The 17,399-nt window shown below is 37.8% G+C and overlaps 1 protein-coding gene across 2 annotated transcripts in view; it reads left to right on the top strand.

Moving 5' to 3' along the window:
* The window catches only part of COLEC10 (collectin subfamily member 10), a 43,318-nt gene extending 26,336 nt beyond the window's left edge, over positions 1-16,982 (top strand). Inside the window, exons 3-6 of one of the 2 annotated variants that reach the window (XM_082600764.1) lie at positions 293-364; positions 9,769-9,822; positions 11,425-11,520; positions 13,382-16,982. In XM_082600764.1, the coding sequence (XP_082456890.1) occupies positions 293-364; positions 9,769-9,822; positions 11,425-11,520; positions 13,382-13,773 (614 nt within the window). In that variant the 3' untranslated portion in view covers positions 13,774-16,982. The remainder of the gene's footprint in view (positions 1-292; positions 365-9,768; positions 9,823-11,424; positions 11,521-13,381) is intronic. The other variant, XM_082600765.1, reaches the window with a different exon arrangement.
* The last annotated feature ends 417 nt before the right edge of the window (positions 16,983-17,399 follow it).

Raw genomic sequence — 17,399 nt, 5'->3', positions numbered from 1 at the left:
ACTCATCTCCTTATCTGACCTTTAGATTAAACATCCTCTGCTGTAGGTCTTTAGAAATATTGCATTTTAATATCATCAGGCCCAGGACTGTCACACTCACCCACATTTTAATTTTAATACATACATTATAATGCTATTAAAATAGTAAATATAGCACAGGATGTTTATTATATACCACAGATAGAAGAATGCACTTTTCAGTATTTCCTTCAAGTGAATATCATATACTAGGCACATCATTAAAGGGAAGATAAAACCTTAGGATATAAAGATGACATGCTTTGCTTTTCAGGAATTAAAGGAGAACTGGGTGATGTAGGAGATCAAGGCAATATTGGCAAGACCGGGCCCTTTGGTAGGAAGGGTAAGCTACATTTTACTATTTATCCTCCAGGAGCAATTTAAAGCCAATTGAACCTACCCTCGATATATGCTGAAATGTTCTGTACCGTGAAAAACGATTCCTTTCCTTTCTTTTAAAACACGCATTTTCTCTTTCCTCCTATGTTGGCAGTTTCTTCCATACGTAAGCAATGTGTCTTTAAAAAAAGGCCTTGAGCAAAATTCAACTGAAATTCAGGGACAGATTCAAACATAAAGTTCAGTTAGTCTCTACCCAGAACTCTCTCCTGGGATCTACTGGTTATAATCCTTTATGCAATTAAAACGGGTGTCATGACCATGAAGCACACTCAGTTGTAGAAAATAATTATTCATAAAACTCAAGGTAGTTGAGGGCAGTATAATATTCCTTTTTAATCTGAGTGGAATAATAATAAGTCTGTGTCTGAGATCTACTAATAGGATAGGAGTTTGAGGTGTGTGTATATACATCCTTTTGTTTTCAGTCATATCCTGATCCTGCAGGTTCCTGCTTCCATATTATAAAACAGAGGTAGCCTCCCCTTTATTATCTAAGCACCCTAGCCCATCATATTCTCCTAAAGCACTACAATGGTAGCAGGTTCTTTTTTTTTTTTAATAGATCTTTACTGAGTATAATTGCTTCATGATACTGTGTTAGTTTCTGTTGTACACCAAAGTGAATCAGCCATATGCATACATATGTCCCCATATCCTCTTCCTCTTGAGCCTCCCTCCCACCCTCCCTTATTGCTTCTGATATTCAGCAATTTGTACAGACATCGTTCTGTTGGTTTGAAGTTACAAAGTGATCTCCTTTTACCTGGATACACAATTTATTTGAGCATAGGAGAATGGGCTCAAGTGGGGATGATTTGCATCACAGGGGCATTTTAAGCAGATACTTGCTACACTGGAGCTCACCACAGTAGTAGTGGGAGGTGGCTACGAAATTATGACCTAAGTACAGTATTTACTCCAGTTAATTTTATGCAGTTATGATTTAATACTACATCTTTACATTTGCTTACATTTCTCGCAACTGGGAATGGCACCATGTATGGTCTGTAGTCGTGTCTGTAAGTTTTGATAAATTTTAACTTTTTATAATCAGTTTGTGTATATTTTATGGTGTAAATGATAAAATAGATTAGTATCTACATATATTTTATACATTGATGACATACCTAAATTTTTCTTAATTTTTTCAGTATTTCTAGGCTATGTGGTTTACCTGTGAGTTTTTTCAAATTGTTGCAAATCTCCCCAAACTTCCCCAATATATTTCTTTTAAAACTTTGTGCATAAGTGAACCCACACATTTCAAACCCGTGTTGTTCAAGGGTCAACTGTATAATGCTGCATAACTACAGGACTACTATAGGAACCATGTCAGAGAGTAAAGCCAGATTGGTATGAAGAAGAGCTGACTGAGGTCTTGAAGAATAGTAACATGTTTATGGAAACAGGGATAAAGCATTTGAGGAAGATGCAAGAGATACTTGTGCAAAGGTGCAGAGTGGGGAAACTCAGTGCTATGGGTAATAGAATTCTGCAGCCTCGATGTCCCCTCCAGCCTTCCATATGTGCTTGAGCAGCTGCATAGTTAAACCAGCAGTGGCCAGCAGTGTGTTCTCCTGGGCAGGTTGATGGACGACAGGCTGAGCTGAGGCTATGGCCCCTCTCCTCTCATTCTGTGGCTTGGAACACCTTCCAGTTCGTTCCTTTGAGAAACTTCCTTCGACCTGCATTTGAGGGCAGAAATAGAAGGCAGTACCACTGAAAAGAAGTTATTATGGTTCCTTTTGATCCAGTGGCTTATATCCACCGTATAGTGTATATTCACTTGAAGTTGAAATCCTTGTAGCTGAAGAAGAGCTACATGGACCCCTCATAGTTCATGGTCCTGCTGTAGGATGTACCTGTGGTGGTTTTACCATGAAGCTGATGTTTTGGCTTCAGAGCCCCGCACTTGTTTGGGTTTTTCCCAAGCCGCCAAGAGGAGCCTCGGCGATGGGTTCACATGGCCACAAGTCTTGGTGAAATTTGTAAAATAACCTTAACTCATCAAAATGGTGCCTCTCAACATTTAAAAAAAATCAATGCCTTGCCAACAAGCCTTTTGAGACATATTACCCCCTTAATGAGATTTTTAGACATATTTTCCTTCTTGCCCACCCCTCCGTGAAATTTTAACACCATCCATGGACTATATGTTATGTAGTTTGTGTGTATTTATACTTTATATATTAAAAAAGAGTAAGATTTTTTCACATCCCCTGCACTGACTTTTGCATCCATGAGGTGGTACTGTCCCCATTGGAATGCATGGATTAAGGGTACTGTCTCCTTTTGCTGTTTCCCAAACATGCCAAGGTGCCTTCTTCTGCCCTCTGCCTTTGCTCAGACAGTTTCCTACCCCTACACACCTCTTCGTCCATCACTGTGTGTCAAAATACCACTTATTCTTCAAGACCATGAAAAATAGACTTCTTTATAAAGCTTTTCCTGAACCCTTCCTTTGTGTTCTCAACCTGAGTTTACACATCTGTTAAGGTGTGAACATCTCCCATCATGGATTATTTGGGCTGCCATACAGCAGAATATTTGAACTCTTGAGGTTCGAAATCGGAATGATTGGGTTTCAATCCTGACTCAGTGTCTTTCTTGCCATGTGACCTTGTATACATTTCTTAACCTATCTGTGCTTCAGTTCCCTCATGGACAAAATAAAGACAATAACAGCCTTAAAAAAATAAAGAGAGAGAGAGAGAGAGCAGTGTCTCCTGCGCCAACTTCCCTCCAACATACTTCTCCTTGTATCAGTTTTTGGAGTGGATACAAGTATTTTGGGAGCTAGCTAAGAAGAACTTGAGTGGGGGAGATATTTCCTTTGGACTTAATGAGATATATCTGTGTAGTTTGCAGTTACTTCCATGTACAGTTAAGTTCTTGCTAACAGTTCCAAAGTAAGAATAACTTCCAAGAATACTCCTACCACCGACTGTGCAGCTCTATCCAAAGTCATAATGAAAAAGTGCAGGGGCAGAAGTCAGATCATCATAAGAATGTGTCCGGGGCATTCAGCCCAAGAAATCTGTCGATTGTGCAAAAGAAAGAAGGCTTGAAATGTACCAGGCCAGAGTTAATCTGTGGAAAAACTTTCCAAATCTAACAGCTCAGATATGAACAAGACTTTACAGAGGTATTCTCAAAGTTGACAATATTCTTAATTTACATACACCATCAATAACAAGTTGTGAAGGTGAAAGCAACTTCTTACATTATTAATAATAAAAATTAAAGTCAGGTTTCTGCTACGGGCCATGAGAGATTCACCTGCATTAATCCTTCTGCTAAGCATGACTAGTTGAGTCAAAAAATAAATAAAACCATATCTGAAGGCATGAGAGGGCAACCAAATTGAAAAAGACTTTAGGGGAGCCACGCTAAGGTAAGCTCTACATCCTGTGCTAATTTTCCACATTTACCAATTCATACTTGAGGCAGCATTAAGAGACTAAGAGACTTGAGCAGAAAGCTGCTCAAACTGAATTGGGAATTCAAGGTCTGCCAGAGATGAGTAGCCCAGGAAATGCCACTCTTTTTCTCATTTCAAAAACAAAAATTTCCAGTTAAAATTCCAGGAATTCTGAAAAAACATTTAATTAAACATATGCCCATTCGTGTTAAAAAAATGTAGCAAACTAGAAATAGAGGGAAACATTTAATATGAAAAGAATGTCAACAACAACAGAAACCTATTTAAAAATCATAGTTGGTAGCGAAATATTGAACACTTCTCTCCTGATATTGGAAATGAGATGAGCATAGCCTTCATCACCAAGTCTAATCAGCAATTATACTCCAATAAAGATGTTAAAAAAAAAACATTATATTATAGAAGAGGTGCCAGCCAGAGCGAAAATGCAAGAACAAGAGATAAGAATCATAATAATTGGAAATGAAGAAGAGGGTGATTATTTCTTGATGACATGATAACATACCCAGAAAATACAAAAGAATCTAGAAATTAGCTATTTGTATTAAGTTTTATAGACAGCTTAACTTATAAAAATCAATTTTGTTTCTAAATACTAGAAACAATTTTAAGAACTGAAATTAAAAAGATTCCACCTATAATAGCATCAAATGGTCAAATATCTAAGAATAAATCCAACAAAAGATGCATAAGCTCTCTATGACAAACACCACATGTTGATAATGAGAGAAATGAAAGAATATCTAAGGATATGGAGGTAAAGCTACATTCATAGATTGGTTGACTCAGTATTAAGATGATCAATATTATTAAGATGATCCTCAAATTGATCAATAGATTCAGTGCTATTTCATTAACATCCCAGAAGTAGTTCTCTTGGAATAGATAAGCCAATTCAAAATTTATATGGAAATGAAAAGGACCATGAATACCCAAGGACGATCTTGAAAAATAAAAACAAAAGTGAAAGATTTAAATTACTGCATTTAAATATTTATTATAAAGTTAAACAGTTAAGATAGTATTGATTTAGTGCAGAGACAAATAGAGCAATGGAATTGAATACAGCATGCAGAAACAGACCCCAAACTTGAATTATGCAAAGATGATATTTTTTTTGAAATGGGAAATTATGCACCTATCCATAGGTCAATGGATGTATATGAATGCAGCCAAACATATGCAGCACATAATATATGAAAAAAAAGAATTATAGAAGTGCAAAATTCTTTTATTAAAATTATATGATTTTTAGTGAATTTTGTAATGTGGTAATTGGCTCCTTTTAAAATTTAGTGACTTAGTTTTCTTTTCTTATAATAAGGATTCATTTTTATAAGTACTTTGTCATTTGTAATTTAGTATTTTTTTTTAAAGAAGTCTCCTCAAATTGTATAAGCTTCAGATAAAAATACATCATGAATCTGCTTCTGGCTCTCTCAGCTTCATTTAACAAATGGTTAAAGGGAGGGAAAGGTGTAGCCAGAGTGTGGGATGTTGGACTTCAAGATTTCTGAGATGCGACCAAGTTATATAAGGTTAAGATCTCAAGTATTGCCCTAGAGATGAGCAGAAGTAGAGTGGGAGGCTAAGTCATTGCCATGAACACGTCCAGAATTCAAGGCCTTCATTAATTATTCTAGACGTTGCACATTCCTAGATTTAGATGTGCCAAATCTAGATGAGACTCCAACCAGGAGGGTTGAAGTTCATGATCTTGAGCCTGGTCTTAATCCTTTCATAGAATAAGACTAGGCAACTTTGGAAGGAAGGGTGGTGGATGACAGAGTCAAGGGGTAGGATCAAAAGTTTTCGTATGATTTTCTGAGCCTTAAAATGGATGAACTTCCAAAAACTGGAGAAGTAAGAGTCTGGAACGGATAGGGTTAACCAACCTTATCTTCTTCAGGCAATTCCTTATTCAAACTCAGTTGCCTACACACCTAGCACACACCTCCATCAGTTTATTATCGTCATGGCTTATTAGGTTGTCTGTTTCATCCAATACACCGTAGATTTCTGGAGGAAACAAATGAACAAAAGCTATATCACGTCTCTTTGTTTAAAGTGTATGTGAGGATGCTGCTTTTTAACCATTTTATTCTAATGTCTACTATACAGTAGAAACTTTCTAAATGTTTGTTGCATTAAGGATGAAAAAATAAATGATATACATTATTTCCTATGATGTGACCTTCTTTTCTACTCTTTATTTCTAAGTACCACTTTCCCTTAACATCCGTTTTCACCATTGGTTAAGATTTTTTTCTCCTCCAGAGCTATGTCATGTCCTGGAATTTCAAATTTATGAGGGTGTCCTGGAATTCAAAAAAAAAATGGAAGTTCAGTGCTCTGGCTCACCCGGATAAATTTCATTTTTAATCTGAACTTTGAAATGTATTGTTCTCATTTTGTCATTGGTCCTTCTAAATTTTTCACTGACTCAGATTAATCTCAGCTTTCTGGGCTAACCTTAATGTTGTCACTTGAATGGATAAGGTAGCTTTCTGGATGTCAATATTTCATTTCAGGAATAGGAAAGGATGATTTAGTGTAGGTAAATTCAATCTCACGACAAAATAGATGCTTTTACTTGAGGTTAATAATCTTTTTTACAGTGAAAGTATTATGGTGCTTGTTTGTTTAAAGGCAATCTCTAATTCTTCAACATGAAGACAGTTAACACAGAGGTGTTCTCACTTATGGGTCAAAAATAAGTTTTTGTGTATGCTTTAAACCAGATTTCGTTTTGGGGAGTAGACACTCTGAGCTCACATTCACCATGAATTGGCTAAGTACTTGGCACACTTTTCTTTACCATAACTCTGATTTAGGGGGCAGAAGCTAACACTGGTTGAACATCCTCTGGGAGTCAAGCACAGACCTAATCCCATGATAACATTATCTAATTTATCCTTCTTAATGATCTTATGACTTAAGGTACCACTATTCCACTTTAAAAATGAAAGACATGGAGGCTTAAAGGAATTACGTAACCTGTTCATGTTTAGCTATTAAGTGGCATAGTCAAGATTCAAGCCCTGGTTTTTCAGACTTGCATGGTTTTGCATTCCACCACACTGCATTGACTTTCCCATCTGTTAAAAAAATGGAAAGGAATTCATGTCAAAATACTGGAAAGTAGTCACAGTGCTTACATCTTCTCAGAAAAAAAAAATCCATGTATCAATTCAAGTATCTATTTCCCACATTAAGATCCAGTTAAAGGCTACTGCTTCAATGAATCTTTCCCTACTCTGATCCACAGCCGTCTTTACGTTCTCTGAAAACCTACCAGGCAATTCCTTTATTTCATTCTGTTTGTAGACAATGGTGCTAATGTCTCATCTCCTTGGTTTCTTATGTGCACTTTGTTTTCCTTAAAAACCTATTTTTTTGGCCGTGCTGCACGGCTTACAGGATCTTTGTTCCCTGACAAGGGATTGAACCCGTACCCTCGGCAGTGAAAGAGTCCCAGCCACTGGACGGCCAGGGAAGTCCCACCAAACCTATCATTTTCTAAAGCAAATACTCTATGTATGCTTTTTAAAAAATATTCATTATTGGGCTTAGACCAGAACTAGGATCATAGCAGAACTAGAATCAATTTTCAACCTATGTTGAATTGAAAGGATTCACATATAAAGAAAAGAAACTATTTTTAATTAAAAATTAAGCCATATTCATATGAACTTTCAAGTCCATATTGCTTTTGGTGATGATAGGACTGATATTCCTTTCAACTTTTTATAACATTTTTTGAAGACTTTGCTTCCCTTCATTAAGTCATTGTTATTTGAAAAACACCATGAATTGGGGAGTCAGAAGTGGTTGGGTTTCAATACCAGCACTGCTATTGAATTGCTGGATGTCCTTGAGCAATTTATTTTGCCTCTCTGATCTTCAATATCTTCAGTTGTAGAATAAAGATAATGATAGTACCTAGCTCATTGGATTTAATATGATAATACCTATAAAGTATCTGAACAGTATTTGACAAATGATTGGCACTCAGCAAGTATATATTCCTTTTCTTCCATTAACACACTCTCAAAATCTAGTCTTATCTTTTCCAATTTACATATAAAGGAAATGAGGAGTTTGCAGGACGCAGCTTAGGTGTGTCCAGATCAATCTTCCTCATCAGGGTGCTCGGCATATTTTTATGCTTCTTTCCCAACTGTACCTCTGCTGTACATTGTTTCCTATGTTGCTCCCACCTTCACCTGCTGAAGCTCCAATGCCATCTCCTCAGGAGAGCCTTCCTTCATTCTTCCAGCTGGGGCACTACCTCTTCCAACTCCCTTCTGCATTGGACAGGGTATGTTATCTCTGTTCATGGTCTTTCTCATAATATTTATCACATTCCATTGTCATAGATTTCACCATTGTCTCATTTCATCCTAGTACAAGTTCTGAGGCATTCCCCAGCATACTTAAACTACATTTGGGGATTCAAGGACTCCTCTCCTTTTGTCTGGGGAACTCATGAATGTCTGGCATCACTGTAAAGAAAAGTGTCCACACGGGTCAATTTGGAAAGGCTCAGCAAATCCTGGGGGCCCTGGCAGGCATGCCTTTCTGCATGATCAGTGGCCAGTATGTACAGGACTCAATGAAAAGCAGTCAGCAGACAGTGATGAAAGAATAGCTAGTGGGCAGGCAACATGGGGAACCCTTTGGGTTTTAGAGTGGCTCCCAGGTTTTCCCTTTTGCTGGGAAAGGAAGAGGTTAGGCAGAACCTCAATGTTGACCCCATTGCCCCTTACATTGCTCCCTCGGTCATATACCCAATTCCTGGCCACATCTTTATCCTACAAGAGTAAGCCTCATACTCTTCTCTAGCCTGGATGACCTTCATCCTGTATTCATCCCCCTGAATTCTTTCTTATTCTTTTTCCAGATCACCGTTGAAGCATAAACTCTATTTTACTTCTATCAGGGTCTTCTCTTTTGAAAAGAGAACTTCAGGGCCCAAAACTTCAGGCAAACATTTCCTCTTATAAATCAAAAGCTTTTGCTTTCAATTATTGTGCCTCATGTGGGCTTCAAGAGCTTATTTTGAAGTTGAAAAAATTCAACATTTTTTTTCTCTCTGGTTTAATAATTCTGATTCTCTGAGAACTGTTTTGTGGATGTCTCTGGCTGAACAAGAAAAGGGTCAAATACAAAAAAGAGCAGAGAGGAAAATTATCAAGGTTGATATGTCAGTATAATATTTTGGACACAAGTTTATACTATGGATATTTGCATACATCACATCTCTTCCAAAAAGCATAAACTCTTTCAAGCCAGATGTTTAATCTTGTCCCTCTTTATACCCTTTCAAAGTACCAAGCAAGTCTTCTGTTTTGCATAGAGTAAGTAAATAGTAAGTGTTTGTTGAATTAAATTGAAAAAGCACGATACATGTTTTTGAAAATCCAAGGGCAAAGCCACATGGAAGAACTTGGGGGCATAATAAATACACAGACACTGTGTAGTGCTAATCAGTTGATCCAGATATGTAAAACAATGGCACTTTTTAAATTAAAAACATGCAGAATATTGTCTTAGCTTTGCCCAGAAGGCCACATTATAAAAACATGTTAGGAAGATCAGTGACACAAACTTAAACATTTATACATCCACTGGAATTCTGAATTCCATCTAATTAAATTAAGACTTGTTTGATTTATTGTACCTGTACAGCCAACTCAAAATCAAATTATTTTTATAAAACCAAGGAATATTTGTTGGAGATATTGCAATGAATTTTAAAACCTCTTTCCTGTTATTTTACGTGTATAAGATATTGTCTGCCTGAAATAATTTTATTTCATTAGATTTTATGTGTTCTATTCTGTTCATCAATAACACTATTTCATTTAGTTGTTCTTGTCATGGCTATTGTTTTTCTTCAGGTGACAAAGGGGAAAAGGGTTTGCCTGGGATACCTGGAGGAAAAGGCAAAGCAGGTATAATATACTTAGTTTTTCTTCTTAATTTTTAGCATCATTCCAAATCTATTCATCTTAAAAATGAATATAGTTCATAGAAAAACAATAGTCTTTTCAGTGGGATTAACCTCATTTTCCTTGGGCCAGAAGAAAGGGAAGAATGAAAATTTCCTCTCTATCTGCTGGTGACTTTCCAAGCCTCTGGGGAAGGGGAGGATGGTGTATTCCACCCCTCCCATGCTTACCATGAGGCAGCAAACCCAGCACATCAGGAAGCAGCCCTCATTCTCCGAGACGAGGAGGAAAATCCACGAGGGCCACAATAATTGGACCAGCACGTCTTACATTCCACCAACATCTCAGCCAAATACTGGCCAAGTAGTTTGCCAGCAACAAACTGGCCTGATCCAGTGAGGCCCTGTGGTTACAGAACATGCCTCAATGGCCGGGGAGCTTCTCCCTGTTACTGAAAGAGAGGTCTATTTCCAGCGCTTGATGCAAGGGAAAAAGTAGCTTGTTCTTGGTGAGCTTCAATTATTTCTATCCGTAAAGGTGTAGTGCAGACTAATTCTAGGAGCTCTTTTAACTTCCTTATATTTAACTGTGAATGTGGATAAATAAAGCCACAGATTTTTTTTTCCTTTGGCTAATAGAATTCATTTTGCTTTTCAACAACCAAAGAAACAAAGCAAATGGAAATGTTGACATGAAGCAGCCATTAAATAGGAAAAGGGAATCATTTGAATTTTTTTTAACTTTTTATTTTATATTGGAGTATAGTTGATTAACAATGTGTTAGTTTCAGGTGTGCAGCAAAGTGATTCAGTTATACATATACACGTGTCTATTCTTTTTCACATTCTTTTCCCATTGAGGTTGTTACATAATATTGAGCAGAGTTCCCTGTGCTATACAGCAGGCCCTTGTTGGTTATCTGGGAATCACTTGAATTTTACATAATTTTCCTTACAATTCTTTCTCTGCCACATTACCAGTAGGTAAGTGAAAAGGTAAATGAGCAAAGGGGAATTAATGGCAGAAGTTAAAAATCATAGTTAATCCACAAATGGAACAACCGACTCTTGAAATTGTAAGATAGATCTATTCACAAGATTTAAACTTAGTCCTTGAAACATTAAGCTATACTCCAAATGGATAATCAGAATTAACATTTATTTCATTGTGAAAGTTTTCTCCTGTCTTGGCAGAGTTGTGTGAGCCAGTGAACAATGCAGTAACACAAGAGAAGACTGGCTAGAAATATGTTTTTTAAAAGCTGTAAAGATTTTATTCTGAGACTGGTATGTTCTGTGTTCAACAAAAATGCCAAATGGTCCAGAATATGTGTACAGTGGTTAGTCATATTTACTGTTCTTTAAAAAAATCTGGTTTAGAAGTGTGTTTTAACTAATTTAAAATATTTAAAAAGATATTTTCTGAATTCCTAAAGACAAGGTATATCAGAAACCCTGTCTTAAATAAAAGATGAAAAGCATAGCCATTCACAGAGAGATGTAGCAAGACTAGAAGAAGACAGTAAATATTGGGAAGAGAGCAATTGCTCTTTTCAACCAGTCTGCTTGTGCTTCAACATGAATTCACAGCTTTGTCATTTAAAAGGGACTGTCTGTGATTGCGGAAGATACCGAAAAGTTGTTGGACAACTGGATGTCAGTGTGGCTCGCCTCAAGACATCAATGAAGTTTGTCAAGAATGGTGAGTCTCTTCTATTGCTTTGTACTATTTATCCGTGGATTTATCTCTTTCAACACTGCAATTCCAACATCCCTAGCGGGAAATAATTTGGGCAAAGGCCTACTGAGATAGTGTCATCAGTTTAAAGGTCTCTCAAAATCCTAATTATCCACTCATTCTAGGACACTTCAGGTCCACTTCCTGTGGACATACATATGTGCGTTCCTATGGGTACTAAAGGGTGCTTTAGCGAGAGAGGGGAATGAAGAAGAGGCAGCGTTTGGCTAGCTGGGCCTTAAGAAAAAAAAGGGCCCAGCTTTCATCGGCCAGCATCTCAGAAGATAAAAGTCACAATAAAAACAACAGCTACTTTCTTGAGTACTTGGAATAATATTAATTTTTATGATTAGACCGAAGCTTAGAGAGATTATCTTACACATAGATACAAGCTAATGAACAGTGGAGCACGGATCTGAACACAGGTTTCATGACTCCTCTACCCTAAGTGCAAATCAATAGGAACATTATGCATTTCTCTAAATTGTGCAATTTTCCATATCAGTCATTTTTGTTTTCCCTTGTATTTCCCTATTAAAGTTCTCAATAAAGCCCCTAAAGTGGGGCTTATGTGCCCTCTCCTGAGACAGTATGAATGAGGGAACTGTTTTAGTTACTGTTACGGTTGGTTTCACTTTGTTGTACTTTTATTTATTATAATCCAGCCATATTTATTGTACAGTACTGGAGGCACACAGATGCCATCTTGTGTCCATTCTCATCTTGTGATACTAAAGGTATAGGAAATGTTTGATATGAACTAACCCTCAGTTAAAACTCTGGTTATAACCTACAGAAGATGCTTCATCTGACATGACTTGGACCTTAATGAATAAACCAGACCCCAGAGGTTCAACATAGCACAATAGTCCTTAATATTTGAGTGCTCATAGATTTATTTGTAAATTTTAACTTATAGACCCTAAAAAGATGTATGTAGATGCCCCCATAGGCCAAAACGTACATAGCATATTATGAGCTCGGGATGATTCTGAGTCCCCAATTCTGTCCTGAATCTTACTCAGAAGCTCAGTCTACTTCATGTACCTGGAGTGAAGTATAGACCATCTCAGTTGATGTATATGTTCACAATCTAGGAATCTGTCCCATAGGGACAAACTTCTGTATTATTTCCATATCAGTCCAATAAGCCTTTACCACCCCCTAATGCTGTTCCAGGCACTGAGGCTACAGAGTGGCAAAGACATGGTCACTGGCCTCAAGATGCTCACAGTTCAGTAGAAGAGACACACAAACAATTAGACTAGAATGTGTCAAGTGTTGTGAAGTGAAAGGGACAATGGAAACATAGGGGAGAATGCACAAGAGTGCTCATGTCTGTCCAGGAGCATTGAAAAGGCTCTTATAGGAGAGAACACTTCCACTAAGATCTAAAGGACAGGTAGGAATTTGCCGGATAAAGCAGTAAGAAGACCTTCCAGCCATGAAAGGCACGGAAGTGGAAGAGAGAAGGTCATGCTCAGGGAACTGTAAGTGTGGCAAAAGCATAAACTAGGAGGGGAAAAACTGTCTGAGATGAGCTGAGTGACAGTTCATATAACACATCTTTGTCAAAATAGCTCTATGCTTCACATTGTGAGGGAAGTGAAGGAGAAAAAGACAAGGGAGGACCAATGATAGGAGTTTGTTCCCCATTTGACAACTAGAAAGGTGGAGAAAATATTGAACCAGTGCCCACCTCATGATAGGGTCTTGGAAAATAATTTTAAACTTTGAATAAATGAATTTAAATTAGCAATATTTTATACTTAGCATTTCTCTTTTTGACATATATAATCACATTCTTCTTTTCCTTGCTGCAAAGTCATAGCAGGGATTAGGGAAACCGAAGAGAAATTCTACTACATCGTTCAGGAGGAGAAGAACTACAGGGAATCCCTGACCCACTGCCGGGTCCGGGGTGGAATGCTAGCCATGCCAAAGGATGAAGCTGCCAACATGCTCCTGGCAGACTACGTCTCCAAGAGTGGCTTCTTCCGGGTGTTCATCGGGGTGAACGACCTTGAGAGAGAGGGCCAGTACGTGTTCACCGACAACACTCCACTCCAGAACTACAGCAACTGGAAGGAGGGTGAGCCCAGCGACCCCTACGGCCACGAGGACTGTGTGGAAATGCTGAGTTCAGGCAGGTGGAATGACACAGAGTGCCATCTTACCATGTACTTTGTCTGTGAGTTTGTCAAGAAGAAAAAGTAACTTCCCTCTTGCTGCACATTTGTCATTTCCCTGTGACTACCATGGCAGTTATTTTTATCCATCTTTTTCTGTCTAATTACGCTAAATTCATTCTGACTCAAGGCAAGTGAGAAATGCTAGACTGAGGTTTGGAATCTCCATCACCATGCTCGTCCATGACGATTTTGAACATTTTCATACACAGTATGTTATTGAGCCATAAGCTCACCAGGTTATGGGTCCCAAGAGAGAGCTTGAATTACTAGTTGTGCAGGAGGTTGTTGTCTATGTCTCAAATGAAATTCTCACTTGGCATTTGCTCTGCCACCTCTCCCTAGGTAAACCACTGTCTATCTAGCCCAGTGGATAATTGGATAGTTGGTTGGGGATGATTAGGCTCCAAGCCAGACATATGAGAGGCTCTTCTCTTAGGAATGTCAAGGTATTATCTGTCTTTGAACCCAAGATCCCCAATTCTTTGACCAGTCACCCACCATGGCCATAGCCACACAAGCAAGGTCCTCTTCTTTGCATAGACTCAGAAATACTTCAACTCTAAGCCTCTGTATGAGGAACTTCTAGCCTAGTGCCCTGTTCCAGACCATATGGAATCATACAGATAACTTTTGTTCTTCTGGTTGACAGCCTTCACTGAAGTATACCAAGCCTTGGCCCCCTTTCTGTAGGCCCACAGGTAAATTCCAGGCTTCCAGATTAACCCTCTGATCTGAGGAAAAGGGAGCCCTAGAAATTGAAAAGAAAAAAAGGAAAGGTTAGTTCCCACACAATATTATTTATAATCCTCCTGCTAAATTGCCCCCTTCTATTAATATGGCTCCATTTTTCCTCATCTTTAGTTTATCCATAGCAACTTTTCTCCCCTTGGGCATGGAGAATGAAGGAAAGGGTTTGTGAAGCCTTCAGAAAACTCTAGAAGCTTCAGGGTGCTACCAACACCAAGTCTCTAAGACCCTTCTCTGCCTCTAATATATCATGCATGGTGACATTTTGTGGGAGGCCCTTTATTCTCGGCTACTGTATGTTGTAAAAATCTCACCTCAGTGATGCTTTCAAGTACTATGACATCACAAGAATGTGTCAAGTGTGGAGTTTGGAACATGCCTGAGACTCACATTTACTAAGCTGGTAAAATTCTACTTTGAACTGCAGATCAAACCTCAAAGCAGGTCTAAATTGAAATTTAAAAATAAAAGTTCAACAAAACCCTAGATTATCCCCTTATAAACTGCTGCTCCATTTATAGTTTGTGACATACAATTAAACATTTAAAATGCTGGCAAAACAGTTAACAAAGTAAGAGAAACAGATCAACGACATATGTTCACCTTAAACCACCTGTCTATGATTTCAACCATGACTAACTGGTTATGAGATAGGACTTAATTAGGTTATTTCTGTGAGTTTATCAAGGGTCACAAGCTCAGGTTCTACAGAGGCCATACAGATGACATAAATAAATGAAGTGGAGCAGGTGGGGATCCTGGTACACTGAACACAGCTTGCCCTCCCAAAGGAACAGCTGCTTCTCAGTCACTGCTATTTTTGCCATGGAGGACCCAATGTTGCTACATGTTCTGATATTTAAGAGAAGTCAGAAAGCTGGAACTTTATAAGGTATCTTTATATTTTTAAATGTTGGCAACTAATCAATTCTTAATCCACATTCTAAGTCATACAAAACAGTCTGCTAGCCAAAATTGTGCCCTTTCCACTTCTTACCTCTGGGGAAAAGTTCTGAAGGTTCTAACTGTGTAGGATGTCATTAGGGCACAGTGACATCAAAGTCAAGATCTCCCATTTATACCTCATTCAATTCAGCTCATAACAGGACTTCAGTCAATGTTTGTCATTCCTCAGGTTAATAGATTAGTTACTAATTCAGACTTTTGAGAATGTGGCATATTTTGAACGCAGGGCAGTTAAATCAAAATTACAAAGCAGGATACCATATCAAATCCAGTATCCTGGGGTAGAATGCCAGCCAAGAGCTTGAGGAACAAGAATCTAGAAGCACTTAGAGGAAAAGAAAGGAATTAGAAAAGAGGAGAGAGGGAACAGACAGGAAACATTGCCTATGGGCAGCTCACACTGGGATTTATATTCTGATTTGTTCTAAGCCCCCCAAGTATGAATATTAATTGTGTGTACTGTCCATGCTATTCTAATTTCTATTATGATTATTATAATAATAACAACATTTCTCTCAATGACTCATCGTTGCTGCCAGTGCTTCCAAGAGAAGATGACAGAGTTTCAAAGGTAGGATTCATCCTGAGACCTTGCCTGGGAGAAATTTTGAAGGCACCACACAGTTAATTAGATTTGCTATAAAACTTACTTTGTGCTTTACAAAATAAATGTCTTCACATAACATTTTCCATGTGATCCTGATAAACTCTGTGAAGTAAGAAGGGCTGACGTTTTTACTGCCATCTTTCCAATGAGAATACTGAGGTCCAAGGAAGCTAAGCAGTTTACCAAAATCAACTCATTTGAAAGAAAAGCAGGATTTCACTCTGCTGATTGAAACTGTCAATCCAGTGTTCTCTCCAGCCTATGCTTTTTGCTCTTATATTGAATGGAATTTCATCCACGATTCTCTTGTGATAACAGGGGCTCAAATAATCTCTCTTAATTACTTTCCAAAGTTAAAGATTAGGGTTAATTAATAGAATTGCTGGGGATTCAGAAACTTGCCTTACAAATATGGTACTCACTGGTTTCTTTTTAAATTCAGGAATGTCCTCACATGTCATTAATGTTGAGGGGGTGATTTAGTACAGTGTCACTACAGTTTTGCAAATAACTACAGATTTAGGGAAAGCAAGGCAGATATATTAAAATTGAGATTTACCAAAAATAAAAATGAGCAAGTAATTATTTGCCCCATAAGAGAATAAAGTAGATAATTCCCTTAAATAATAAACATTTGAAATCAATTTCATTCTCAAAAGTTAAATGTATATTCAACTTTTCAGGAACATATCTGGGCACTCCCCAAGATGACATAAATGTTCCAGGGGAAGAAAATTAAAAATTTGTTCACAATTGCACAATGCTGCCTTTTCAAAGCAACACACACTATAGCCAGACAAGAAGAAATATCTTATGCCCAGAGTCATTGCCCAAACACTGTATAAAGTTATACACCCTGTGTTGAGAGAAATATAACAAACATTGATTACACTTTGGACAACTCACCCATAAAAACTACTGGCATTAAAGAAAAGGTATTTTTTCCTGCTTAGATGTATGAGCTTCTTTGATTGTTATTAACCAATTAATTTTCAGCTCTCTGGATTGCATACCTGGAGACCATAAGACGTCTGTGGAATAAGAAAGGTTAACTAAATAACAGCACCCACTGCATTTGCCACAGATATGGTATACATTAATTTTTTTTGAATATAGGACTTTCTTTTACTGCACTCCTAACAGGTGGTCACACAGTCCATATTTGAAGGTTTTGGGTAATTTTCTAACCCCATTAGAAAGTTTTTCCTTACAGTGAAGTAAAATATGCTGTCTCTAATTTCCATCTATTTCCTTGTTCTCCCTTCTGCTGTTCATAACTCTGAGAGGTCTGACCCTGAGACCAGCTGGATCAGGCTCTAAATGAAAGTACA

This window comes from Mesoplodon mirus (assembly GCF_964341445.2).
Source record: "Mesoplodon mirus genome assembly, chromosome: 16".
Lineage (NCBI taxonomy): Eukaryota > Metazoa > Chordata > Mammalia > Artiodactyla > Ziphiidae > Mesoplodon > Mesoplodon mirus.
This window is presented reverse-complemented; position numbering and strand designations above follow the sequence as displayed.